Below are 27,213 nucleotides of genomic sequence, written 5' to 3'. Positions count from 1 at the left end.
TTTTGTACCCACAACACCATACAAACTAATACTCTGAAAACACACAGAGGTGAACAGTCACACGTGGTTTGTTGCATATTGTCACATGTTATAGTTGACTAGAGATCAATGTATGTGTCACATAACTCACAGATGTGGCATAGCTGTGTGCTATCCTGTGACTACTGAGTTGTATGTACACTAGACACATTTCCAGTGTCCAGGAGAAGCAGACTACTCCAGCCTGGAGATGATGGGATGCTCTTTACCTGATGTTGATACAATGGGCTGCGGTTGAGGCCTATGAAGCTGACATAAGGGTGAGTGATCTTCGCAGGATGGTATGTGTTTCCCAGCACATGTTAGGCATAAACTTTTCATAAGCTCTATCAGGAAGCAGCAGGGTTTTGTAGTTTTGTGTTACTACTGTGAGAGGAAGTGACCAGTGGAGCTGCCAGCAACCGTTCCTGAATCACTGACGAAAATACTGACAAGAAAAACAACTCAGGAGCTTGCAAAATTGGAGAACTGGCCAACCGCCAAGAATCAAGTTGTGGGTACTGTGGAGCAATGGTTGTGTGTGTCAAGCAACTGTCTCTCAGTAGACGTGAGTTAGTGAACCTTCGCTATCAACAAAGTTGCTTTTTAGATAGTAAAAATATAATTCTTGAGTTTCTCCCGGCGTATTTGATAGTCAAAATATCCACGGGTGTGCTGCCAGTCTATAGTGTCCAACGGGCACAATATTTCGGCGATCATACATGTCGCCATCATCAGGTGAACTGACGGACTGAGCTCCTGTGAACGTGCTGGCACGGAGATCCGTACGCTATGGCTGCTCAGAGGGAACTGAGTTCGGTCGCGGCGGCGGCCATTTAAATACCCTCCGCCCGCGGCGCGCTCCCTCCGCCGTCCGCGCCCCGCGCCACGGTCGCGCGGTGGAACAGATTGCGACGGCGTCTGAGATGACGTCGGTGTGATGGCTCTGTCCACCGTGGTCGTCACAACTATACGTTTGCTCGATTTACTCTTGATTAACGCAATTGCTGGTTCCCAAGCCTTGCTAAGATTATAGCCACAGTCACGGTTTATGAGGTCGTCATTGGTGCGAATTTCGATGGCCTCTCTAACAACGCTGTCCCAGTATCTCGACGTCTGTACTAGAATCCTCGTGCGGTCATACTCCATGGCGTGATTTTCCGACAAACAATGTTCAGCGACCGCCGACTTGCTCGGATACATGAGTCGAGTGTGCCTCTGGTGTTCACGGCATCGATCCTCGACGGTACCCATCGTCTGACCAATATACGACTTGCCACATTGACATGGAATCTGGTACACGCCGGCCTTCCTCAAACCGAAGTCATCTTTGGCGCTCCCCACCAGTGCACGAGTTTTATTTGGAGGACAAAACACAGTTCCGACCCAGTGTTTCTTCAGAATGCGGGCGATTTTCCCCGAGAGTACGCCTGTGTATGGAATAAATGCAGTGCCTACCTCCTCCCTCGTGACTTCATCCATCTCAACAGGTTGTGCTGCAGTGGTTTGGCGGAGAGCACGTTGAATCTGCCACTCAGAGTACCCATTTTTTCGAAATACGGTTCTCAGATGTTCCAATTCCTGGGGTAGACTCTCTGCGTCAGAGATAGTGCGCGCCCTATGTACTAGAGTTTTAAGTACCCCATTCCTCTGTGAAGGGTGGTGGCAGCTGTCTGCGTGCAAATACAGATCAGTGTGCGTTGTCTTCCGATACACCCCATGACCTAGGGTGCCGTCAGCCCTCCTCTTGACCAAGACGTCAAGGAAAGGTAATTTACCCTCCGTTTCAGTCTCCATAGTGAATTTGATATGGAGACTGAAACGGAGGGTAAATTACCTTTCCTTGACGTCTTGGTCAAGAGGAGGGCTGACGCCACCCTAGGTCATGGGGTGTATCGGAAGACAACGCACACTGATCTGTATTTGCACGCAGACAGCTGCCACCACCCTTCACAGAGGAATGGGGTACTTAAAACTCTAGTACATAGGGCGCGCACTATCTCTGACGCAGAGAGTCTACCCCAGGAATTGGAACATCTGAGAACTGTATTTCGAAAAAATGGGTACTCAGAGTGGCAGATTCAACGTGCTCTCCGCCAAACCACTGCAGCACAACCTGTTGAGATGGATGACGTCACGAGGGAGGAGGTAGGCACTGCATTTATTCCATACACAGGCGCACTCTCGGGGAAAATCGCCCGCATTCTGAAGAAACACCGGGTCGGAACTGTGTTTTGTCCTCCAAATAAAACTCGTGCACTGGTGGGGAGCGCCAAAGATGACTTCGGTTTGAGGAAGGCCGGCGTGTACCAGATTCCGTGTCAATGTGGCAAGTCGTATATTGGTCAGACGATGCGTATCATCGAGGATCGATGCCGTGAACACCAGAGGCACACTCGACTAATGTATCCGAGCAAGTCGGCGGTCGCTGAACATTGTTTGTCGGAAAATCACGCCATGGAGTATGACCGCACGAGGATTCTAGTACAGACGTCGAGATACTGGGACAGCGTTGTTAGAGAGGCCATCGAAATTCGCACCAATGACGACCTCATAAACCGTGACTGTGGCTATAATCTTAGCAAGGCTTGGGCACCAGCGATTGGGTTAATCAAGAGTAAATCGAGCAAACGTGTAGTTGTGACGACCACGGCGGACAGAGCCATCACACCGACGTCATCTCAGACGCCGTCGCAATCTGTTCCACCGCGCGACCGTGGCGCGGGGCGCGGACGGCGGAGGGAGCGCGCCGCGGGCGGAGGGTATTTAAATGGCCGCCGCCGCGACCGAACCCAGTTCCCTCTGAGCAGCCATAGCGTACGGATCTCCGTGCCGGCACGTTCACAGGAGCTCAGTCCGTCAGTTCACCTGATGATGGCGACATGTATGATCGCCGAAATATTGTGCCCGTTGGACACTATAGACCGGCAGCACACCCATGGATATTTTGACAGTGAAAATATAATTTTCTGGTTTTTCTTGGCGCATGTTGCAGTTTAGTGAACATGGACATGCTTCATAAGAAGAAGTCTCATATCGGTGCTTCGAGCTATTAGCTAGTTAGAGCTTGTTCTGGATAAAAGTGATGGGATTGGTGAGATTTAATAGAAGCCAATAAACTCTATTCCTTTTGATAAAACTTGATGTGTAGTGTTTTTGTGTACTCGTGTCTTTTGACCAACTGACTTGGAATTGTGTATGTTTTGTTACTGCAGAGATTACCAGCCTGAGTCGCTGAAAGCCAGCTGGTGGTAGTAAAATAACTGTTAGCGGTGTGCATTGTGGACTGGTCCAGTTGTCAAACCGCAGTACTTTTCCGAAAGTATTTAAATAGCTACAGGTATTTAATTACTGATTATGAAGCAGCGAGAAATTTAATCTTGTCTTGTAGGCCAAAGTGAAGCTGGCACGCCTTATTTAGATTGTTAGTACAAGGAGTGGTGCAAAGAATTAATCCAGGTTTGCTAATAAACATTTCCCATCAAATTAGCGGAATAATGCATCAAGTAACTTATCTTGTGAGCTGTACATCATTAAGAGTACTGGCCATGGTCGCAAGAGGTACTTTCCACTATGATATGTAAGTTCCGTGAACAGATGAAAGGAATGTTGCAACTAAGCGATTTTATGCATATCCCTACTGAATAATGTAATTTACATGTTAAAGTTTAGTTTGCCAAGAGTTATTAGTGTTTTTATTGCAAGCCACATGCAAAGTTTAGAATGATTACCTATATAAATCAAAATGACAGTTTTCTTCTTCATCAAAATGCAGCAATCTTTCTTCATTCTAGAAACGCATCTCACAATATTAAAAGGAACATTTACTTTTTCTTAATTTTGTTCTCACACAAGGGATGTCACTGAAATGAAGTTTTTTGCATATTCAATTTCAAAATTTGGGAAGGAAAAAAGAGAAACTTGTTTTTCTTTTTGCTTCACCACTTCTTTTCAATTTCTCCTTTGTTAACATTATGTTAACTTATTATTTCTAGTAAGATACTGGATATTGTCATCTGAATACAACATTTTCAACTCAAATTATACAGAATGATGCATATGCTGCTGGATTTGCAATAGTTTGTTTTTAATTGACCCATAAACAAAATGCAAACAACCATCAACACAATGTAGTCTTTAATTGTAGTAAATGACTTGATAAAGTGTAAACAAAAGCAAAACACAGATATATATCAACACACAAAGCTTGGCAAAACAGGACACTCCTAAGGCAACATGGGATAGCACTCTGTAACTACACAAAATCCATTAACTCCACATCGAGAAATCCTAAAATGATTTAGGGAAATTACAGAAAACCTGAACCTAAAAGGATGGATAAAGATGTGAACACCCTACTTCCAAATGTGACACCAGTGACTTAATTGCTGTTCATCTCGCTTCTTCATGCAGGTACAACTTTCTTCCAACAACAATCTAGAATGCAGGAAGTACTCAGCTGTTGGCTGTTCCTTACAACAGTACATCAACTTCTAGTATACAGTACCTAAAGCCACTCTTTGCTCTATTCAGAGACTGATAGAAATGGCAAAAATAGTTAGTCTCACATACCTCTGCACAACCGCTGCTCTGTAACATGGTGCCCAGAATGGATCATAGTCCTCTTTTCTGGTGGTTAGGTACTAGACCAGTGTCTTTGTCACTTGTATGACCAACATGATGACTGATTTTGTTATCTGCATACTACAGTGAAGTCTTCCAGGAGTGTTCTCGATAAGTCACCAAGGAATAGCGGAGTATGTGTGAAATATATGTGGAAACTTTTTAGTAGGTTTCAAATAAACACTTGCCTATTCGCAAAATTAGGTTTCTAACAATGTATGGAAAAGATAGAATTTAGTATTAAACCGTTAACTGAGCAAGCATTTGCAACAAAAGCTCAGAAGTCATCTCCCTCCAGGATTATGGCAGTTCTGGCAGTTGGTTAAAATCTGAGGTAGAAAATTCAAAAATATTTTTAATTTATGTTCCATTTTTTTGGCTGAAAAACTTTCAGCCCTTCTCAAGGTGAGTCGCTTGCTGTGGAGAAAATGTACATACAGCATAGTTAACACTGTTGATAACAAGAGTGTTAGTCATAGATTAAAAAGATGCATGCCCAATAAATGATGGAATATTCGATCCGCCATGAAGGCTTCACGAAATAATTCGAAAATCGGTAACAATACATAGAACATATATAGATAACGGATGCTACATTTTCCAGGAGGAAAACTTTTTACAGCAGTCAGTACAAGTATTAGATCTAGGAAGAAAAAATTAGATTGTGAACTCTTTGGGACCAAATAAAATGGTCAGGATAGAGTCATATTGGAAATTGGACATTTTATCAGCCATTGGACATGTCTTCAACAGCTGTAGAAGCTTTCGAAAGTAAATTCACTCTGTCACCTTCCTTGGTACTGAAACAGCTCGAACGACAGCCTCTACTCAAAAGAAATATGTTGGACCTCTTTGTGACGATCAGTCGTAATCTTGTAGGCATTGTTATCAAAGGGAGAGATATCGATGATTTTCGCGAAATGCTAAGAAAACTGATACAGTTGTATTTGCAGGGTGGAAGAGACTATGGAAAGAGCGACAGACAAAGATTAATATCAACTGATACATCTGTAAGACGAAGTATGCATGACACCTGTAACAGCCTATCTGATGAAACATTATTCCAAGAACTTTGCTGAAAGATTAAGGAAATTTTTCAGTTCTGTAAAACAGTGAATCTAAATTTTCTGTACAGTCACTGAAGGGGCACATTTTGAGCTGAAATAGAAGACAACAAAGAAAAATCTGACATATTCTATCATGCATTTTTTAAAATCGTTCACCCTAATGCCTCATTCTTTGATTGTACCATCTGATCGCTGCAGATACCTTTACAAAAAAACGTGTTTGCCATTTTTTCCATGTTCGTTTGTAGATTTTTTTCTAAGTGAATTAATTACTTTGACAGAATCTTCCAGTAGTTGCTTTTACTAATTTATAAATGTAGCTTGTTCCACAGCCCTGACTATTCTATAATGAACTGAGATTTAAAAAGAAAAATGTTATGAATGGATTATGTGATAATTAGATTTTATTGTTTGTTTTGAATGAATCACAGGAAATAATTCACACAAATTAGGCACTGATTTTTCACTTTAAGAGAATAATGATCCTCTTTTGTTTCGGCACCATGAGACAATATGCTAAACTCACTTTATACTTAAATTGTGGAATTGAGACGGTTTGTTTAGCAGTGGAGGAAGCGTATTCAGCCTGCGCACTGTGAGTATCGTTCATTCAGATTCGGTTTCTTTGTTGAGGATACTCTCAATTTTTATTTTCTTACCAAAATGTGCTTTTCATTCCAAGTTCACTTCGTGAATATTAAGATGTCATAAGAGTCTCTGAACTCAATGCTACTATCAGCTAAACAAAATGTTTTTCATTGTAGTAGTATTTTTAACACTGTGTACTTAGTATAAGCAACAGATAGTTTCTGTGTCTTTTATACTACGATCTTTCTAGCATCTTTACGTAATTACAGAATATTTTGATCTTACAATAAATGCTACTAATTAGAATGTTCTAGTTGCTTTTAAGTGTCGAAATAGTGTACCTTTCTTCTGTTTCCCAGCTTCGAGTGAGAATTCTGACTCCATTTTGGTGAATTGACCAATTGAGCCCTTTTGTACTTACCGTTCTTTGATAATGGGGCAACCAAGCCATTCAAAAGGTCCTCTTAACATTGCACTGCAATTCATGAATATAAACCGTAATTCTCTTAAATAGTCAGAATCTAGAAACTAAGAAATCTTTCCCAGTCGTCCAACTGCGCTGCACGACACGCGTGAAAAATTATTCCGTAGGAATGGGTTATGAACTTTGATCAGTCAGAGTATTTATTTAATAGCCGTAGTCTGATGAGCTGCTTAGAAGTGCAGACGAACGACAAAATATAAAGTTTGTTGAAAGTGGGAATAATTTTATGGTATGATTTGAATTTGTGTATATCGTATTATTATTCTACTGTGCATGAATAAACTGAGCAAGGGGAATCGTGTTACTATTTGCATATACCTAGACGCTTTTATAAAGTGATACAATTACTACAAACGAAAAAAAGCAATACACTAATGTAATGAATTACGGTATAATACTACACAAATGTAGTTTTTCCATTAATAACGTTTAAAATTCGCCACGAGCCGTCGGAACAGTCAACGCAAGTGAAATAATATTACGTACATCAAATTCACACGATAGGTATTAAGCATAACGCTTTTAATTTTTTTCATCCCAGTCTGTGCATAACCATCATAATGCTTCACTTACAATAATACCATATGTATTCAGTGTCAGATACCATAAACTGATACTGTAACCAGGTCATGGTTCGATCTAAAGGATCGTGAAAAAGGATACAACAGCCTTCGCATTAATTGGGGTTCACATACAGATTTGGCTTTCGTGGAAGTAAGAGGCCGCTGAATATATTTTTCTGTTTTAGGTCTGTTGAATAGAGTAACAGAAGGGAAAATGTCCCTCGGTCCTTTCTTCCGACTGCCATTTACTGATCTTACGGGCTGTATGGTCAACCATCAACACTATTCACGATGTGCCGGGTTTGAAATGAAAATGATGGATTGTTTGGAGGCTTATGGTGTTGAGAGGGGAAAGGAGAAGTGCAAGACATTAATTGAAGATTTCAAAGAGTGTGCATTGCGAACTAAACAGGTTTGTACCTATAATATTCCTTTGATGTGTTAGTGGTGCTTTCCCTATAGTTATTGAAATTAAAAGGATTCAGAACTTTAAAAAAAAAAATGCTTGTGTGGTTTTCCGCACTGAATTTTCCTCTGATTACTTTTCGGAAGCTGTTTTTGTTAGCATGTAACTGATTCTTCCTTTCTAATAGTCCCCATCCACAGTGTTAAATGTAGTCACTGTATTTTGTGTCAGGTACCAGAGTGCTGTTATAATTTGTACAAAACATTTGCTGGAATGCTTAACGTATTTTGGATTTTCGTCTGTTACCTTATTCCTACAAACAGTGGTTGAAGTCTTTGTTACTACAAAAGTACTACCACGTCACATGCCAAGAGTTAGGACAATTTAAACCAAAATTAAAAAATACGAGAACAAACCCAGATTCCCACTATCATAAATTTGCAAGTCATAATTTTATGTAAGATTCGTGTGTTGGGGGGGGGGGGGGGGGGGCTGCTTTATTTTAGCATTTACCCTTGGTGTGTCAAGTAGCACGGATTTCCTAGTAATGATTTTCATTGAAAGATAAAATGGATGAACCTCCATTGTCTATAATGGCACCCCTCTTGCACCAGCTGTATTTAGTAATTCACTCGATGGCATCTGTATGTCACATTGAAACAAAGTTTTTCACAACCAATTACACATTCTTGTACATCAGCTGAGGGCACTTACACACAGTGACCTATTTTGAAACGGTTCAAAGAGTAATTTCCACACTGTGTTCTTTGAAATGTGTTACATGGACTAGTTGACAGGTGCTTATTGATGACTCTTCTACAACGTGCTCCATCGTAATCTCTCAAAATTCTACAGTATGAACAATTATTTGTAAGAATACTGATCGGCCCCCAGAGAAATGAATGAACCAGTATATTGTGAGTTTCTATGCAATGTCATAAACTACTTCTGGTTGGGATAATGTCTGTTGCAAAACATTTCTGTGTACATCTATTCAGTTTTTGAGGCACCAAATTCTACTGTACCAAAAGTGCATGCATGAGAGTTCTTGTAATTAATAGTGCTCCATCTTTGATAGCACATTATGTACTGTAAACTGTGATGAACTCCAATGGGAATGCATCACATAAGACATGTACTGTTCTTCAGGATAATCCCACCAACCACAATATGGGGGACAGTCGTTTGTTATGAGAAAAGCAGTTTTTCAAGAAATGCCTCATATGCATTGCTCATTTAATACCTTGTATCATCTGCAGTATCAATTTCTGACATTTGGTGAGTTATCTGAAAATAGTGACTACAGGACCTTAACAGACTGGCCACCTTTGATTTTCTTCGTACTTGGTGGACTTGAATTTCAGAGCCCTGACATCAATTTCTGAAAGAAGTAAGTCACAATTCTTGAAAAACCTGCCCTATAAAATTAGATTAGGTGCTGTTAAGTACAAAACATAAAATTAAAACAATTGCAGTCCTCGGTTGCAAAAAGTGGAGTCTTTTTGATCTAGATTTCAGCCACTTCTAAGAGTGCCTTCATCAGAAATAAAACATTTAGAACTGGCATGTTACGTATAAAATAACTAGGAAGAAATAATGCTTTAGTCACAAAATATTAAAATAGAATACATAGAGGCAGGCCACTAAGGGCTGCACCCCATGTCCAGCTGTGGTAGCATCAGGTGCTAAAGGGTTATCGCTTCATAGTTATTTTATACATGACCAACACAGTCATCAATAAGCGAATGTATAGCTTAATAAGATTGTATTCATAAAATTAATAGTTCAGTCTCGGTAGTGGTATGATTTGTTAACTTTTATTGAAATTCCATATTTATTTAAAATGGAAATTTAAATTAACAAATATTGAATCGTAATTTTGTAGAAAAATAAAATGGTTTTTGTTTTAGGTCATTAGAAAATGATTAAAATGTATTGCAGTCACAAGAAATCCCATTTTGCTAAATGAAAAGTTATATACACTGATAATACTATCCATTATCTAGAAATAAAACTTTATTTTACTTTTTTACAATATTAAGAAAAGGATAGACTGCTACTCACCATGAACATCACACACTGAGTTGCAGACAGGCACAAGAAAAAGACCTTACGCATTGAGCTTTCAGCCAAAGCCTTCTTCAGAAAAGAAAAAACACACACACACACCTCACGTACGTATGACCATTATCTGCGGCGGCAGCCAGTGACTTTGATTAGTCCTATTATGCTACCGATTAATCTTCCAACAAAAATGTTTGTAACAATATTATGAGAAGGAAAGTTTCCACTCACCATATAGCGGAGATACTGAGTTGCAGATAGGCACAACAAAAAGATTTTCACACTTAAAGCTTTCGACCAATGGACTTTGTCAACTCTCTCTCCCTCTCTCTCTCTCCCTCTCTCTCTCTCCCTCTCTCTCTCCCTCTCTCTCTCTCTCTCTCTCACACACACACACACACACACACACACACACACACACACGCACACGCACACGTAGTCTCGATCAACTGAAACCACACTGCGAGCAGCAGCACCAGTGCATGATGGGAATGGAGAGTGGGTGGGGGGAAAGAGGAGGCTGGAGCAGGGAGTGGGAGGGATAGTATGGTGGGAATGGCAGGGACAATGAAGTGTTGGAGGTTAGTTGGCGGGCAGGGGAGAGTGAGGACCGGGGGGGGGGGGGGGGGGGGGGGAGTAGCAGAAAAGGAGATAATAAATAAAAATAATAATAAAAAAAGACTGGGTGTGGTGGTGGAATGATGGCTGTGTAGTGCTGGAATGGGAGCAGAGAAGGGTGGGGACAGCGACTAACGAAGGCTGAGGGCAGGAGGGTTATGTAACCCACACAGTCACCCATCCAGCCCCTTCCCTGCTCCCATTCCAGCACTACACAGCCATCGTTCCACCACCACACACAGTCTTTTTTTATTATTTATTTTGTTTTATTATTTATTTATTTCTTTTTCCACTGCTTCCCTCCCTCCCCCCCCCCCCCCCCCCCCCCCCCCTCCCCGTCCTCACCTCTCCCCTGCCTGCCACCTAACCTGCAGCACTTCACTGTCCCTGCCATCCCCACCATACTATCCCTCCAACTCCCCTTTTGAGTGTAAGTATTGGCTGGTAACTCAGTTAAGAAAATGTCTTAACCTCATTACTGCAAACAATAGCTGTCTTACCAGCCAGTACTTAACTTCAAAAATGTGAAGTGTGTGCTACTACCAATAGACAAAAGTAAGTAAACACTGTTCTAGTTTTTGGAAGTACGATTAGTGTTACATTGCCAGATTTACATTTTTTTGATAGTAACCTAAAAAAATTATATTTACCGTTTCAAACAATAGAAAATCCAGGATGGAATGTAATGAAAAGGATAGTTGCTGCTCACCATATAGCAGAGATGCTGAGTCACAGATAGGCACAGCAAAAGGACTGTCAGAAAGTGAACTTTCCCCCAATAGCCCCCCCCCCCCCCTCCCCCTCCCTCCTCACTCGTGCTCATTCAACAATTTCTTTTAGCAGATCAATTTTGATCATAGCTGTTTGAGTCATTTGACAATATGACAGTGTCTTTGACAAAAGCAAGGCAATCAACTGCAATTATTGTATGATTAGAACATCCAAAAGCAGGTGTGGTGATGCCAGTTAATTTATTGAAAAAGTAAATAGAAAGCAACTGACAGAGTTCTCTCACTGTCTTGAAAACTTTTGTACAAATGTAAATGAAAATGCACACAATTACTGTTGCACCATTTGGAGTCCTTATTAGCAAGTACAGGAAGGTCCAAGTTACAATGTCAACAGTATTATGAAAAGGATAGACAGTAACTCACTGTAAGGATGACACTGTCAGTTATGGACAGTCACCATGAAAAGACTGTTACGTATTAGCTTACAGCCAAAGCCTTCTTCAGAAAAGGCACACACACACATGCATTCACACAAGCAAATACACATCACACACTACCACTATTTCTGGTCAGAACTTCACTAAAACATGTTGAACGGAGCAACAATCTGGAGTAGGAGGGAGGAGGGATAGCAGGGTAATGATGGAAGAGGAACCAGAGCTACCTGGCAGAGCATGCAGGGACTGGAGGTTGCTAGACAGGGCTGCCAAGCACAGTGTCAGAAGGCTGTGAGGGTGGGAGGGAGGGAGAGAGAAAGAGAGAGAGAGAGAGAGAGAGGGGGGGGGGGGCAGAAGCAGAGAACGGGGGTAAGACCAATGGGTGTGTCTGCAGAGACCGGCGCACAATGGGGGTGAGGGGAAGCGAATAGTGAGGACGTGACAGGACAGGACAGAGGTGATGTATTATGTGGGGGCAAGAAGTTTCTGTAGGTTGAGGCTGGGATGATTTCAGGTATGGAGAATGTGTTTTAAGGATAACTCCCATATGTGGAGTTCAGAAAAGTTGGTGGTGGAAGTGGGAATCCAGGTGGCTCGACTTGTGAAGCACTTATTAAAATCGAACATGTTACATTCAGCTGCATGTTGTGCCACAGAGTGGTCCATTTCGCTCATGACCATAATTTTTTGATCATTCATCCTGGTGGACATATGGCTGGTGGTCGTACAAATATAAAAAGCTGAGCAATGATTGCAGCAGAGCTGGTATATGACATCAGTGCTTTTTCAAGTGGCCTGGCCTCTGATGGGGTAGGATGAGCCTGTGAAACAATTGCAATAAAAAGTGCTGGGTGGGTGGATTGGGCAGATTTTGCATCTGAGTCTTTCACAGGTATACGATCCCTGTAGCAAGGGGCTGGGATTGGGAATGGTATAGGGATTGATCTGGACATTGGATAGGCAATGGAAAACCATTTTAGGAGGGGTAGGTGATAGAAAACTACTTCAGAAGGGGTAGGAAACTATACTGGATGGGGGGGGGGGGGAGGCTTTCGTCGCTGCAGATAGGCCATCGTGGGTGACCAGGCAGTATGGGAGGAACTTTTTGGGTGGATGGGATGGCAGCTGTCAAAATGCTGGTACTGTTCATAATTGGTGGGTTTAATGTGGACAGAGTTGTGAGTGGAGCCATCAGAGGTGAGGTGGTCAATGTTAATGAAGGTCGCACACAGAGCTGAGGAGGAACACATGAAATGGATGGGTAAGAAGGTGTTGAGGTTGTGAAGAAATGAATGTAGGGTGTCCTGGCCTTTAGTCCAGATAATAAAGATAACATCAATGAAACTGAACAATATCAGGTGTCTGGGGTTTTCGGAGGGAAGATAGGTTTCTTCTAGACCAGTGGTAGTCATCCTGGTCCCTACTGCCCACTAGCGAGTGTTCCAAATTTCATGGTAGGCAATAGGAGTTTCAAAAACATTCTCACTAGGTTTTCATAATATTTTGACATAAAGTATGTGGTGAGTAATTAGTAATATATGCTTTTACTCACTGTAATGCTACATTATAAATTTTATAAAGTAAATTTACTTCCCTTCTGTATAAAACACTATTACTGTGGAACCAGTTGGCGTTTAGAAAATTTTACTAGTGTCACAGATACAAAAGTATACAGTAGGGAAAAAAAGATTGACTGCCCCTGCTCTAGGTGACCCATTAACAGCCTAGCATAGGACAGTGCCTTGCAGATGCACATGGCTGTGCTGCAGATTAATTTGTATACCTTCCCTTCAAAGAAGTAATAGTTGTGTGTCGGGATGTAGTTAGTGAGATGTAATTGGAGTGAGGTAGTGGGTTTGGAGTGTGAAGGACATTGGGAGAGGTATTGTTCAATAGCGGTAAGACCATGGGCATGGGGAATTGGGTGTTTAGGGAGATGACGGCAGCAGTGATGAATAGCGATCCATGTGGCAAAGGGGCAGGGATGACAGAGAGTTGGTGAAGAAATTGGCTGGCGTCTTTGATGTGGTAGTGTAAATTGTGGGCAGTAGGTTGGAGGTGTTGGACAGTGAGGGCTGATATTCTTTCAGTGGGAGCACAATAACCAGCCAAAAAGGGTCATTCAGGATTGTTGGGTTTGTGGATTTTCAAGAGCATGTAGAAGGTGGGTGTGTGGAATGTCATAGAGATGAGGAGGGAAATAGATTCAGGGGCAAGGTTAGGCTACAAACAGGGATTCTAGGAGGGGATCACACTGGCAGAGTTTATAGGTAGGGTAGAGGCCTCCCACCAGGCAGTTGCTGAGAGTCATAATGACATTAGTTGAGCCTTTGTTTGCATATAGGATGATTAGGTCAGGATCTGTTTCCAGGCAGCGTGTAATTGCCCTTTCTTCTGCCGAAAGGTTGGTGTTCTTAGGAAGGGACCTGGAGAAGTACGGTCCCAACATCTTTCAGGTTCCAATCCCACCACCCCATTCCTCATCCACCTTACTAACTACTCTGCCACTGTTTCGGTGAAGCTCACAATTTGCGGCACTGTCCCCAGAACTGAACATGGCTCTTTGGTTCTGAGTTGAATGGAAGGACTGAACCAGATACATTGAAGGTTCTGTGACAAGCCAAGCTTTGACTTAATGGACTTGCACCATAGGATTGAGAACTATAGTGTCCTGCTAAGTGGGTCAGGTGTGCAATGCATATCAGAGGCTGCTACTCAGGTAGATGACTGTGTGTGTGGTGCAACAATGGTTTTTTAGATTAGGTGACTCTCCATACATTTCATATTGTAATAGCCACAGGAACCCCAGAAGTATCAGTGAAAGATAGAAAGAAATTTCTCCCACTGGTGAGAGTATTAAAATCATAGCGGTTAACTGCCGAAGCATTCACAACGAAGTGCCAGCATCCAAAACACTCCTGAAAAGCATTGAAGCCCGCATAATTCTAGGTACAGAAAGCTGCTTGAAACCTGAAATTAATAGTAATGAGATTTTTGGGGAAATTTTAAGAACATATTAAAAGGATAGGCTAATGGGAAATGGGTGTGGTGTATTTGCCGCAATATACAAGAAACTCAGATCCATTGAGATAGAAATTGCAGCCATATGTGAGACTGTTTGGGAATGACTAAATATCAGGGATAGCATAAAATGGTAATTGGATCCTTCTATCGCCCACCAGACTCATCTCCTGATGTAACTGAAAACTTATAGAGAGAAACTCGTTCCACTTGTAAGTAAGCTCCCCAATCTTAGTGTAATCATTGGAGGAGACTTCAATCATCCAACTATCAATTGTGTAATTTTAAATTTTGTTAGTGGTGCATGAGACATCCTGTCAGACGTTACTAAATGCCTTCCCTGAAAACTACCTCAAACAGATAGCTAGGAACGCCACTCGTGATGGAAATATATTGTATCTAATAGCAGCAAATAGACCTGACCTCTTTGAGGATGTCCATATCGAAACTTGTATCACTGACCATGACATGGTTGTGGCAGCAATGACTACCAAAGTGCAAAGGACAACTAAAACAAACAAAAAGGTATTAATGTTCAGCAAACTAGATAAAATTTGTAAGTGTTATATCTCAGTGAGGAACTTGTAACTTTCAGCACAGGGAAGGATCGTGTAGAGGAACTATGGCTCAGGTTTAAAAGAATAGTGGACCATGCATTGTATAGAACAGTCCATAAGGGGAGGGAACCTCCTTAGTCACTGTAAAGAACTTCTAAAGAAACAGAGATTACTGTATAATACGCGTAAAACAAAATGTTGGGCTATAGATAGTGTTGGTGTTGTGTTGGTAATTGTGGTCTTCCGTCTGAAGACTGATTTGATGCAGCTCTCCATGCTACTCTCTGTGGTTACTGTATTCATCTCTTTGTCTTCCTCTGCAATTTTTATCCCCCAAACTTCCCTCAAATACTTAATTGGCAATCCCTTGAAGTCTCTTGTCTCTCCAATTCTGTTCAGTACTTCCTCATTAGTTACATGATTGACCCATCTAATCTTCAAATTCTTCTGTCCTCTTTAGTTACATGATCGACGTATCTAATCTTCAGAATTCTTCTGTAGCACAACATTTCGAAAGCTTCTATTCTCTTTTAATCTAAACCGTGTATCGTCCATGTATGACATCTGTACATGGCTATACTCCATACAAATACTTTCAGAAAAGACTTCCTGACCCTTAAATCTATACTCGATGTTAACAGATTTCTCTTCTTCAGAAACTACTTCCTTGCCATTGCCAGTCTGCATTTTATATCCTCTCTGTTTGTCATCATTAGTTATTTTGCTCCCCAAATAGCAAAACTTACCTACTACTTTAAGTGTCTAATTTCCTAATCTAAGTCTCTCAGCATCAGAATTTAATTAGACTGCATTCGATTATCATCATCTTGCTTTTGTTGATGTTCATCTTATATCCTGCTTTCAAGACACTGTCCATTCCATTCAACTGCTCTTCCAAGTCCTCTCCTGTCTCTGATAGAATTTCAATGTCATCGGCGAACCTCAAAGTTTATATTCCTTCTCCGTGGATTTTAATTCCTACTCCAAATTTTTCATTTGCCTCCTTCACTGTTTGCTCAGTACACAGATGGAATAACATCAGGGAGAGGCTACAACCCTGTCTCAATCCCTTCTCAACCACTGCTTCCCTTTCATGCCCCTCAACTCTTATAACTGCTATCTGGTTTCTGTACAAATTGTAAATAGCCTTTCACTCCCTGAATTTGGTCCCTCCCACCTTCAGAATTTAAAAGAGAGTATTCCAGTCAACATTGTCAAAAGCTTTCTCTAAGTTTGCAAATGCCATAAATGTAGGTTTGCCTTTCCTTAACCTGTCTTTTGAGATAAGTCATAGGGTCAGTATTACCTAGCATGTTCCTACATTTCTCCTGAATGCAAGCTGATCTTCCCCAAGGTCTGTACCTACCAGTTTTCCCATTCTTCTTCTGCAAAGAATTCATGTTAGTATTTTACAGCAATAACTTATTAAACTGATAGTTTGACCATTTTCACACCTATCAGCAACAGCTTTATTTATAATTGGAACTGCCACATTCTACTTGAAGTTTTAGGGTATTTCAGCTGTCTCATACATCCTGCACACCAGGCGGAAGAACTGTGTCATGGCTGGCTTTCCCAAGACTATCAGTAGTTCTGACGGAATGTCATCTACTCCCGGCGCCTTGGTTCGACTTAGATCTTTCACAGCTCTGTCAGATTCTTCTCGCAGTATCATACCACCCACTCTTCTTGATCAATGTCCACTTCCCTTTCTATAATATTGCTTTCAAGTTTGTGTGTCTTGTATAGATCCTTTATATACACCTTCCACTGTTCAGCTTTCCCTTCTTTGCTTAGGAGTGGTTTACCTTCTGAGCTCTTGATATTCATACAGCTGCTTCTCTTTTCCCCAAAGGCCTCCTTAATTTCCCTGTAGATGGTATCTGTCTTTCCCCAAGTGAAATATGCTTCTAAATCCTTACATTTGTCCTCTAGCCATTCATCTTTTGGTGTATTTTTGATTTTTTTTCTTTGATCAGTTAAATCCAATATCTCTTGTGCTATCCAAGGATTCCTAATAGGCCTCATCTTTTTACTTATTTGATCATCTGCTGCCTTCACTATTTCATCTCTTAAAGCTACCCATTTTCTTCTGCTGTATTATTTTCTCATGTTCTAGTCAACCATTGCTTGATGCTCCCTCTGAGGCTCTCAGCAACCTCTGGTCCTTTCAAACTTATCCAGGTCCCATCTCCTTAAGTTCATACCTTTTTCCAATTTCTTCAGTTGTAATCTACTGTTATGGTCCACATCTGCCCCTTGGAAGGTCTTAAAATTTAGAATCTGGTTCCCAAATCTCTGCCCAACCATTATGTAATAAATCTGAAATCTTCTGGTGTCCCCTGATCTCTTCCACGTGTACAACCTTCTTTTATGATTCTTACACCAAGTGTTAGTGATGATTAAAGTTTGCTCTTTACAAAATTCTGCCAAGTGGCTTCCTCTTTCATTCCTTTCCCCCCAGTCCATATTCACCTACTATTTTTCCTTGTCATTTTCCTACTATTGAATTCCAGTCCCCTATCACAATTACATTTTTGTCTCCTTTCACTGTCTGGGTGATTTCTTTTGCCTCAATTTCAATCTCTTCATCACCTGGAGAGCTACTTGGCACGTAAACTTATGCTACAGTGGTTCATTTTTAAACCCACTAATGCATTACTCCTCTTTGACTTTTTTTTAATAACTCTGTTTTCACCTGCCCAGAAATTCCGTTCTTCCTGCCACCGAACTTTGCTAATCCCCACTATATGTAACTTCAATCTATTCAGTTCACTTTTTAAATTTCCTAACCTACTTGCCTGCTCCGATCAGTAGAATGCCAGTTTTGTTTCTCTTGATGGTGACATTCTCCTGAGTAGTCCCCACCCGGAGATCTGAATGGAGGACTATTTTACCTCCGAAATATTTTACCCAAGAGGACATCATCACCACTTAATGATACAATAGAGCTGCATGTCCGTGGGAAAAATTATGGCTGTAGTTTCCCCTTTATTTCAACCATTCGTAGTACCAGCACAGCAAGGGCATTTTGGTTGATGTACAAGGTCAGATCAGTCAATCATCCAGATTGTTGCCCATGCATCTAGTGAAAAGACTGCTAACCTTCTTCAGGAACCATGTTTGTCTGTCCTCTCAAAAGATTCTTCTCAATTGTGGCTGTAACTACAGTATGGCTATCTATATCACTGAGGCACGCAAGCCACTTCACTGACAGTGAGATCCATGATTCATGGGAGGCGATAGAGAGATGCTGAATGAAATGTTTTTTACTGTCAAGAGAGCAATGCGCAATGCCTTCAGTGAGTACCATATCAGAATATTGTCAAATGATCTTTCGCAAAACCCAGTGAAATTCTGGTTGTACGTAAAGACCGTTAGTGGCACCAAAGATAGTGTCCAGTCCCTAGTGAATGACAGGAATTGAAATTGAGGCTAGCAAATCAAAAGCTGAAATGCTTAACTCCATTTTCGAATGTTCCTTTACAATGGAAAACCAAGGAGAATTGCCCCAATTTAATCCTCGTACCTCCGAAAAGATGAATGAAATTAGTATTAGTGTCAGTGGAGTTGAGAAACTGCTGAAATTGTTAAAATTGCACAAATCTGCTGTGCCAGGTGGAATCCCTGTCAGATTCTATACAGAATTTGCGGCTGAGTTAGCCACTCTTCTGACTATAATGTATCAATGATGCCTCAAACAAAAAACTGTGTCCAGCTCTGGGAAAAAAGCACAGGTCACAACTGTCTGCATGAAGGATAGTAGAAGTGATCGACAAAACTAACTTTCAGTATTCTTGCCATTTGCTGTAGAATCTTACAAATACTCTGAGCTCAAACATAATGAGGTATCTTGATGGTTCCAAACACATTGATCTTGTGAAACTCAGCTCACACTTTTCTCACATGACATTGAAAGTTTTGGATCAAGGCAGTCAGGTAGATGCAGTATTTCTTGATTTCTGAAAAGCAGTACCCCAACTACACTTGTCAAAAGTATGATCATACGGGGTATCAAGTGATATTTGTGACTGGATTTAGGACTTTTTGGTAAGGATGAGGACATAGCATGTTACCTTGGATGGAGAGTCAGCATCAAATGTAGAAGTATCATCAGGTGTGCCCCAGGGAAGTGTGTTGGGACCTTGCTGTTCACATTGTATATTAAGTTCTTGGAGACAAAATAGTAAAATCAGGCTTTTTGCAGATGATGTAGCTATCGGTAATGAAGTACTATGCGAAAGAAGCTGCATAAATATTCTGTCAGATCTCAATAAGATTTCAAAGTGGTGCAGAGATTGGCAACTCGCTTTAAATGTTCATAAATGTAACATTTTACACTTCACAAAATGAAAAACTGTAGCACTCTGTGATTGTAACAACAATGAATCACTGTTACTATCGGCCAACTCATACAAATACCTGGGTATTCTCCTTTGAAGGGAAGGTATAGAAACAAATCTGCAACACAACCATGTGCACTCGTATGGCACATTGTAGGGATATGGAATGGCATGAATCACATAGGCTCAGTCATGGGTAAAGCACGTGGTAGATCTCAATGTATTGATAGTGCAGTCAATCTATAAAGGAGATTACTAACAAATCACTTGTGAAACTGATTCTAGAATATTGCTCAAGAGGGAAGGAGAGGGAAGGACGAAAGGATGTGGGTTTTAAGGGAGAGGGTAAGGAGTCATTCCAATCCCGGGAGCGGAAGGTCTTTCCGCTCCCAGGATTGGAATGACTCCTTACCCTCTCCCTTAAAACCCACATCCTTTCGTCCTTCCCTCTCCTTCCCTCTTTCCTGATGAGGCAACAGTTTGTTGCGAAAGCTTGAATTTTGTGTGTATGTTTGTGTTTGTTTGTGTGTGTATCGACGTGCCAGCACTTTCGTTTGGTAAGTCACATCATCTTTGTTTTTAGATATGTATATATCCTAACACGCACTACTTCTCTGAAGGGAAGATACAGAAACAAATTCACAGCATAGCAATGGGCACCCCCATGGCATCCTCGTAAGCCAACCTGATTAAGATTCATCTGGAGAAAAGCCTCCCTAGCCTACCAAAACCGCAAATCTCTGGTTTGGCCACCCAAAGTTCATCTTCATGATCTGGACTGAGCAAGGATATCCTATTCTCATTCCTTCATTACCTTAACACCTTCTCTCCTATGCACTTCACTTGGATCTGTTCAACCCACCATGCCACCTTCTTAGATGTTGACCACCTCTTCCCTGATGGCTCCATTCACACATCTGTCCCCATTAAACCCATCAACAGTACCTGCATTACAACAGTTGTCATCCCTTCCTCCCCCAAAAAAATCCCTCTTATATTGCTGGCCACCCAGGGGCATCTTATCTGCCGTGATGGGAGCTCTTTTGCGAGTATGCTGAAGGTCTCACAAAGATACTTTCCCCAGATCCTGTCTGGAAACAGATTTTTCAGGCCATATCTTCCCCCCTTCCTCAATCCTCCCACCACCCCCAAGAACCAAGTACAAAGAGTGCCCTCTTCATCATCCTATACCACCTCAGCCTGGAACAACTGAACCACAGGCTACCCGAGAAGCTTTCCACTAGAGGTGGCAAAAAATAACGTAACTGATAGAAATAACCGGTTACTGAGAAGTAACGGTTACTGCGATAACCGTTCCTCTGATTCTGGCAGTTATTTCAATAACTGTCTAGTGTCAACAGTGCCTCGCGCCATCTGTTGACCGAAGATCGTACTGCGCATTTGGAAGGCGTTCTATAGGCCATGGGAATGACTGTGAGACTGCGCGCCATCTGTTGATAAGAACTGTGTACTATTTCATGTGCCTTCGTTACTTTTAGCACAAACAATTAAATAAAGTTAATGTCTGAGCGGTGGCTGATAGGAGCTGCAGTACAGGCATTAACAAGTACAGTCGATCCCTTGAGCCACCGCCTTATGTGTTAATTTAGCTTGGACGGGTAGTACAAGGAGAGTTACCATAAGGAATTCGAGCGACTATGGAAATAACTGTCAGAGATCAGTGTTCTCATCTGGCAGTTATCTTTATTGGTTCACAGTTCTCGTTCTCTGGCAGTTATCGGGCTACCACTACAGGTAACCTGGAAGTCGGTAACGGAATAACTGTGTGTCTGTGTTCCTGACACAGTGACTCCAGTCTTAGACCCCGGTGATATTTCCAGAAAGGATAGTTACTGGAGCGAGCAAATATTTTCATACTTCTTCGGAAGTAGCTGCTGGTCATTGCGAATGTTGTCAGAAAGTATAACATAATACATTTGAATATAATAATTATTATCCTCATCATTTATCAGGAGATTGTCAAAATATGTGAATATATTACAGTAACTGCTAATATTTACAGAATTGATACACTTCCAGAATAAAACACAGTTACGCACTTTTAATAAATTTATCATTCACAGAATACCCGATCGTGACTGTTACGACCAAGTGCTGTCAAAACTGAAATATAGCAGAATTTTTACTTAAGCTGGTCTATCAGTCTGTGTTAAGATATTCATCTAAAGAGTAGGAGGAGGGGTCAATGGAAGCGTCAGATTTCACCCATCTGCTTTGACGTAAAGATGTTGTGGTGTGTGAATGTCATTACGGAACGGTGTTTATGAGTTGTTTTGTGTGTGTGTGTGTGTGTGTGTGTGTGTGGGGGGGGGGGTCTGGCCGATCTAGTATGTAGTGGCAGTGCCGGAATTTGCTGGTGGTAATTAATTTTTTTTTCTATTTGTGATGTTTTGTGTATTTATGGAGTATTGAATGTGTTTTAATTTATGTAGGGATGTTTGATTTGTGGATTTTTGGGGTTGTGGTTTTGGTTTTATTTTTCGCAGTTGTAGGTGTTGGTTTTTTGGCATCAGTAGTTGTGGTGGACCTATATAGGTCACCGGAAATGACCAATTCCCATTTTCATAGTTGTAGGTGTTGATGTTTTGGCATTGTCATCTGAGGTTGACCTATGTAGGTCAAGGGAAATGTCTGATTCTAATTTTCGTACTTTTAGTTATGGGTACTGGTATTTTGGTATATGGTTGACCTATGTTGTTCAAGGGAAGTGTCAGATTCCTACAGATTTTGTTGGTGTAGCGGAATGCTTTTCTATATTTATGTCACCTACGTCTAACATATTTCTCACTGTAAATACAGACTTGTTTAGGGGCTTCATCAATTCTGTGGTATGCCCTTCCCAACTGAATTTATTATCGAGTTGTAGTCCCAGAAATGTAACACTGTCAACCTTTTCGATCTGCATGTCTTCATATGTCATAAACATGCTGTAGCTGGAGAAATCGAGCAATTTCCAAATCTCACATAACACTTTTCTTCGCGTATTCACACTTTTCCCAATATGACTATCTTGTACAGGACAGGAGTAAACGAATCTGTCACATTACGTGTATTTTTTGTTGTATTACAAGGCTGTACACTTATTCTATTAAGTGAGCAGCGCAGAAAATTAAGTTTCGAATTTAACCTACAGTATTCAGTTTACATATTACTTCATACATAAAAATGCACATTGTTAACATTTTACTTAAACAGTGCTGTGGCGAGGTTCTGCGTACTTTCTGTTGCAGCTGCGAAGATAATATTTCTAATAGTGACCGATAACCTACACACATATGATATGAAACACTAATAATTGTTCTAACATCAACTAAAATGTACCCAGAGTTAATTAGGTAAGGTGATGACACGATTCATACGACATTCCTGCCATTTCACGCTACTCGCAGTTATACTGATAACTAAACTGATGGATTCCAACTATGTCGTTACTTAACTGTAACCCGTCGGATTATTCGCTAGCGATAAATAACTCGACAGTTATTAATAACTGTTAAAAATAACGGTTATCAAAGAATAACTGGAACTGTGATAACGGTTACTCTGGAATAACCGTTTGGCCCACCTCTACTTTCCACCCCTCCTAAAGTGGTGTTCTGTCCCCGGCCCAACCTCCACATCATCCTAGTCTTTCTCTATGCCACTCCCAAACCTAACCCCTTGTCACGTGGATCATATCTCTGTGGAAGACCCAGGTGAAAGACCTGCCCACTCCATCCACCCAACACTTTCCATCAGAGGCTGGGCAACCTGTGAAAGCTGCCATGTCACGTACCAGCTCTGCTGCAATCCTTGCACAGCATTTTATATTGCTATGACTACCAACCAGCTATCTACCAGGATGAATGGCCACCGCCACTTTGTGGCCAAGAGCAAAGTGGATCACCCTGTTAGAAAACATGAAGCTTAATATAACATGCTTGATTTCAATATGTCTTCACAACCTGGACCACCTGGACCCTCTCCTCCAACACTAACTTTCCTGAACTGCACATACAACAGTTATCCTTACAATATATTCTCCACTACTGAAATCATCCCAGCCTCAACCTACAGTAGCCCCACACACTCCACCCAACTGTTTCCACCACCTCTGTCTTTGTCATGTCCTCACAGTTCATGACTCCTAAGCCTCATTATGTGCTGCTCTCTGCCAGCACATCCATTGGTCTGTTCCCCTTCTCTGCTCCTCATTCCTCTTTGCATTTCCCCTCCTTTGCGATGTATCATGCATCTGTAACAGTCTGTGTGTATTTTACTGTTGCTGTAGATTATAAACGTTAACCTCTGGCACTTGGAAGTACTTGCAGAGCTACAGTGGCCCATTACGGGACAATTTTGGACTCTTCTTCTGTGCTGTACATGTACTCACTTCCCAATACAATTGAGTACATTGCAGTTTTCAGTTGGTTACACTACAAAATATATAACATTTGCCTTATGCAACATCTTTTGTATATTCTGGCTGTCAATCAATGGCCTGCTTTGTCTTAGAGACATCGACAGCCAAGTTTTTGACTCACTGGGGATCCTGTGGTTCGAAAAGCATCCCCTAAGCAGGATGTAAGCGGCTTGAAGTAACAGCTCCCTGCAGCAAGTGCCACAATGCGACTGTAATATCACCACCTGCCACCCTATTTCGCAGGTGTGCTTCGTTCATTCCAGGATACGGAACATGTACAAACAAAACAGAAATTCTGTGTACAGAAGGTGGGTCACAAATGTCTAATAAACTAGAAAAGAAAGTTCCTCTTTGAAAGTCACTGACATCATTTGTCAGATTGAAGGGGTATGGTATAACACATTGTTTTAAGCCAAAGTGATCTGATACATAACACCCTCCTTACTGCATCCCGATACTGCCCCTGATGGATCTGTCCTTCCGCCTCTAGTCCATGCATGCTTGCAGGCAGTGCTGACTCCTCTTCCACCACCCATATCCTGATGCTATCCCTCCCCTTTGCTCACCTCACTCCTTATTGCATCCATGCGAAGTGTTCCAGTTGCATTCTGGCCAGAACAGCTGAAGATAGTGGTTTTGTGTGTGTGTGTTTTTTCTTTTCTAAAGAAGGCTTTGGCCAAAAGCTTTTATGTAACAGTCTCTTTATTATGCCTGTCTGCAACTCATTGTGTCGTCTTTACGGTGAGTAGCAATCTGTCTTTTCCATATTATTATTATTATTATTATTATCATCATCATCATCATAGTCATCATCATCAAGTAGATGTGCGAAGACATCAAAATTTAGACACACACTGTCAGAGTTGTAAAAGACCAATAGATCTCATATGTAAATTTAGTAAAGAAGCTCAGTGGCCTTAAATATGAATCTTTGGAACCGAGAGTATGTATGACCTTATGGTGCATACTGAGGTTTAAAGGCAATCACTCATCCCTTACTCCATTACATGATTAGAATAAGGGAATGGTTTGTGTATTGTTGATAAGTGTAGATGTCAATATGTGAACAACATTATCAGTTATTTAGTTTGTAGAAACAGATTTTTTTCTCATTGCAGGATTGAACATACCTGAAGTATTTTTTCTGAAAAAAGTTTTCCAGTAGAAAAGCACTAAGCTTGGGTTTGAAAACCCATTTTTGTCACTAAAAACCTCCAACTTTGATGGAAGTCTTCTGCAACTTAATGTCGCATACTTTTAGAATGGTTAATGAAGGATACGTCCATAATACAAAGATGGTACCTCAAACTTGTGCTTACTGAATGGAATTTGCAATTCCCTTTATGAAATTTATGTTGTCAAGCAAATTCTTGACTGTGAATAGAAGTACTGCAATGTTAGTGTAAGAATCCAAGCTTGTTAAATAAGTCTACAGAGGTTTATCAATTAATACCACACACCCTGTTGCCTCACATTTGGAGTAAAATTATTCCCATAACAAGGTAATATAATATCACACCAAATGTCATGAGCAAAAGGAAAGTACTGCACAAAGTTAATATGCAGCATTATTCATAGTACTTCCACAGATCAGAAGGCTACACGAAAACGAAACAGAGAAAAATTACACTTCAGTGGACAGAGTATCTCTCAAAATTTGGATTCATACTATGCGTTGTAGTGTAGTCATAGACTGCACCAATAGGGGGCTGATGTGTCAGATCATGTAGACAAATCATTCACTCCATATTATTGCATCAAATTAGTTGGGCTTGTGGATAAGCAACTCAGTGAGTAGATTTCCAAGGCAGGCTGTGTTGAACCTTCTGTTGTGACTTCAATGAATTCCATGCAAATATTTACATTTGCCACATCACAAATGGAATTCACATTAAGCAGCTATAATGTGAGTTAGAACTTGTGGAGACACTCTGTCCAGAAATATGTGTCTATTTTCTGTATGTCTTGTAGCTTCCTTGCAGCTGTCTTCTGAAACCTTGGACATACATACGAGTAACTCTGTATTGGAATTTCCACGTGTAACAACACTTTCCAGAAATGACAATGCTACATTCTGTTGAAAAGGCAAAACTTGATATTTACTGCCACTAAATAAAGAAATGGTGATGCAAGTTTGTGTGAAATCGTGTAGGTGGTGGGTTTTGACTTCTTGTGTTTGGCAGAAGGGCTAGTATTGCCTTTCATTAAGCTTTATAAATGAATGGAGATATTAAACTTCACATGTGTAATTGTATTTCTTATTTTTATTTTAACAGTTTCATAATTTATCTCTTGCTTATATTCTACATTAACAGAAACTTTCCTAATATTTTGTAGAAACTCCGTATTCGAGAAATGAGATTAGAGCGCCACCGACAGTACTTTGCTGGGGAACGTCCACGAGAAGAACTTTATGCAAAACCACCAACAGATGATAGTTTTTAAAGAGCAAAAGTATGAAAAAATAGTGTTAATTTTAAAAAAAATCACTGAAAATAAAACCATGATTTGTATCTTGTAGTTGTGAATAATAAAATAGGTGTTTCCATAAGAATATGCACATGTGAAGTAAGTTACTGTACCATTTTTCTTCCATTTCTGCAGGTGATATCTTTGTTTCCAGGAATACTAAACTACAAAAAGTCATACAAAATTCAGTCAACTGCTACGATCAAGCTCAAAGCACAGCAAAAGTTGTAAGACATGAATACTCCATTGGGCTTCAGCTTTTTGTGTGTGACATGCAGCACAGACCCTTCACCCTATGGCTCATACATGGTTTATTTTGGAAAGACATTTGTTGGTACAATTTTGCAGTGGATGCAGATGTGGGCTTTCTAGGTACACCTGAGACATTCAGAACTCTTAAACGCTTTCACTTATAGGGGTTGACTGTTCTATCTTCCAATAAAACACACATTGTTAAAATTTGAGAAAGCTATTTTTCACATAATCAATGTTATTTAAAACTTCGTCTGATGTGTTTGTATTTACAAATACTAATATTTTAGTAATAGTATTAATAAACACAAGTCTTGCAGAAGATATCAGTATCTGCAGTATGATTAACAGAAGAACTATGCAATGCCCCGCAGAACAAAAACTTCTCACAGATGTAACCTTTCATGTTAGTACAGGAAGGTGATGCATTCCCCACATGACCAGTCTTGCCAGGGGTCCTGCTTCAGTTGCTTACAACCTGGAGGTGTTCAATTCCTGGCCAGGAACAAGCAGCCGCTCACCCGGCATTGCCTGTGCGGGCAAACTTCT

General features: G+C 40.9%; 1 protein-coding gene across 1 annotated transcript; it reads left to right on the top strand.

The window, feature by feature from the left end:
• The first annotated feature begins 6,864 nt into the window (after positions 1-6,864).
• Positions 6,865-26,497, top strand: LOC124798326 (NADH dehydrogenase [ubiquinone] iron-sulfur protein 5). Its single transcript, XM_047261676.1, has 3 exons — positions 6,865-7,009; positions 7,529-7,755; positions 26,281-26,497. The coding sequence occupies exons 2-3, from the start codon at positions 7,558-7,560 to the stop codon at positions 26,386-26,388; spliced, it is 306 nt and encodes a 101-aa protein (XP_047117632.1). The 5' UTR covers positions 6,865-7,009; positions 7,529-7,557; the 3' UTR covers positions 26,389-26,497.
• The last annotated feature ends 716 nt before the right edge of the window (positions 26,498-27,213 follow it).

This window comes from Schistocerca piceifrons, chromosome 5 (genome assembly GCF_021461385.2).
Source record: "Schistocerca piceifrons isolate TAMUIC-IGC-003096 chromosome 5, iqSchPice1.1, whole genome shotgun sequence".
NCBI classification, from domain to species: Eukaryota; Metazoa; Arthropoda; class Insecta; order Orthoptera; family Acrididae; genus Schistocerca; species Schistocerca piceifrons.
Note: the sequence above shows the minus strand (reverse complement) of the source record. Positions and strands in the feature narration are given on the sequence as shown.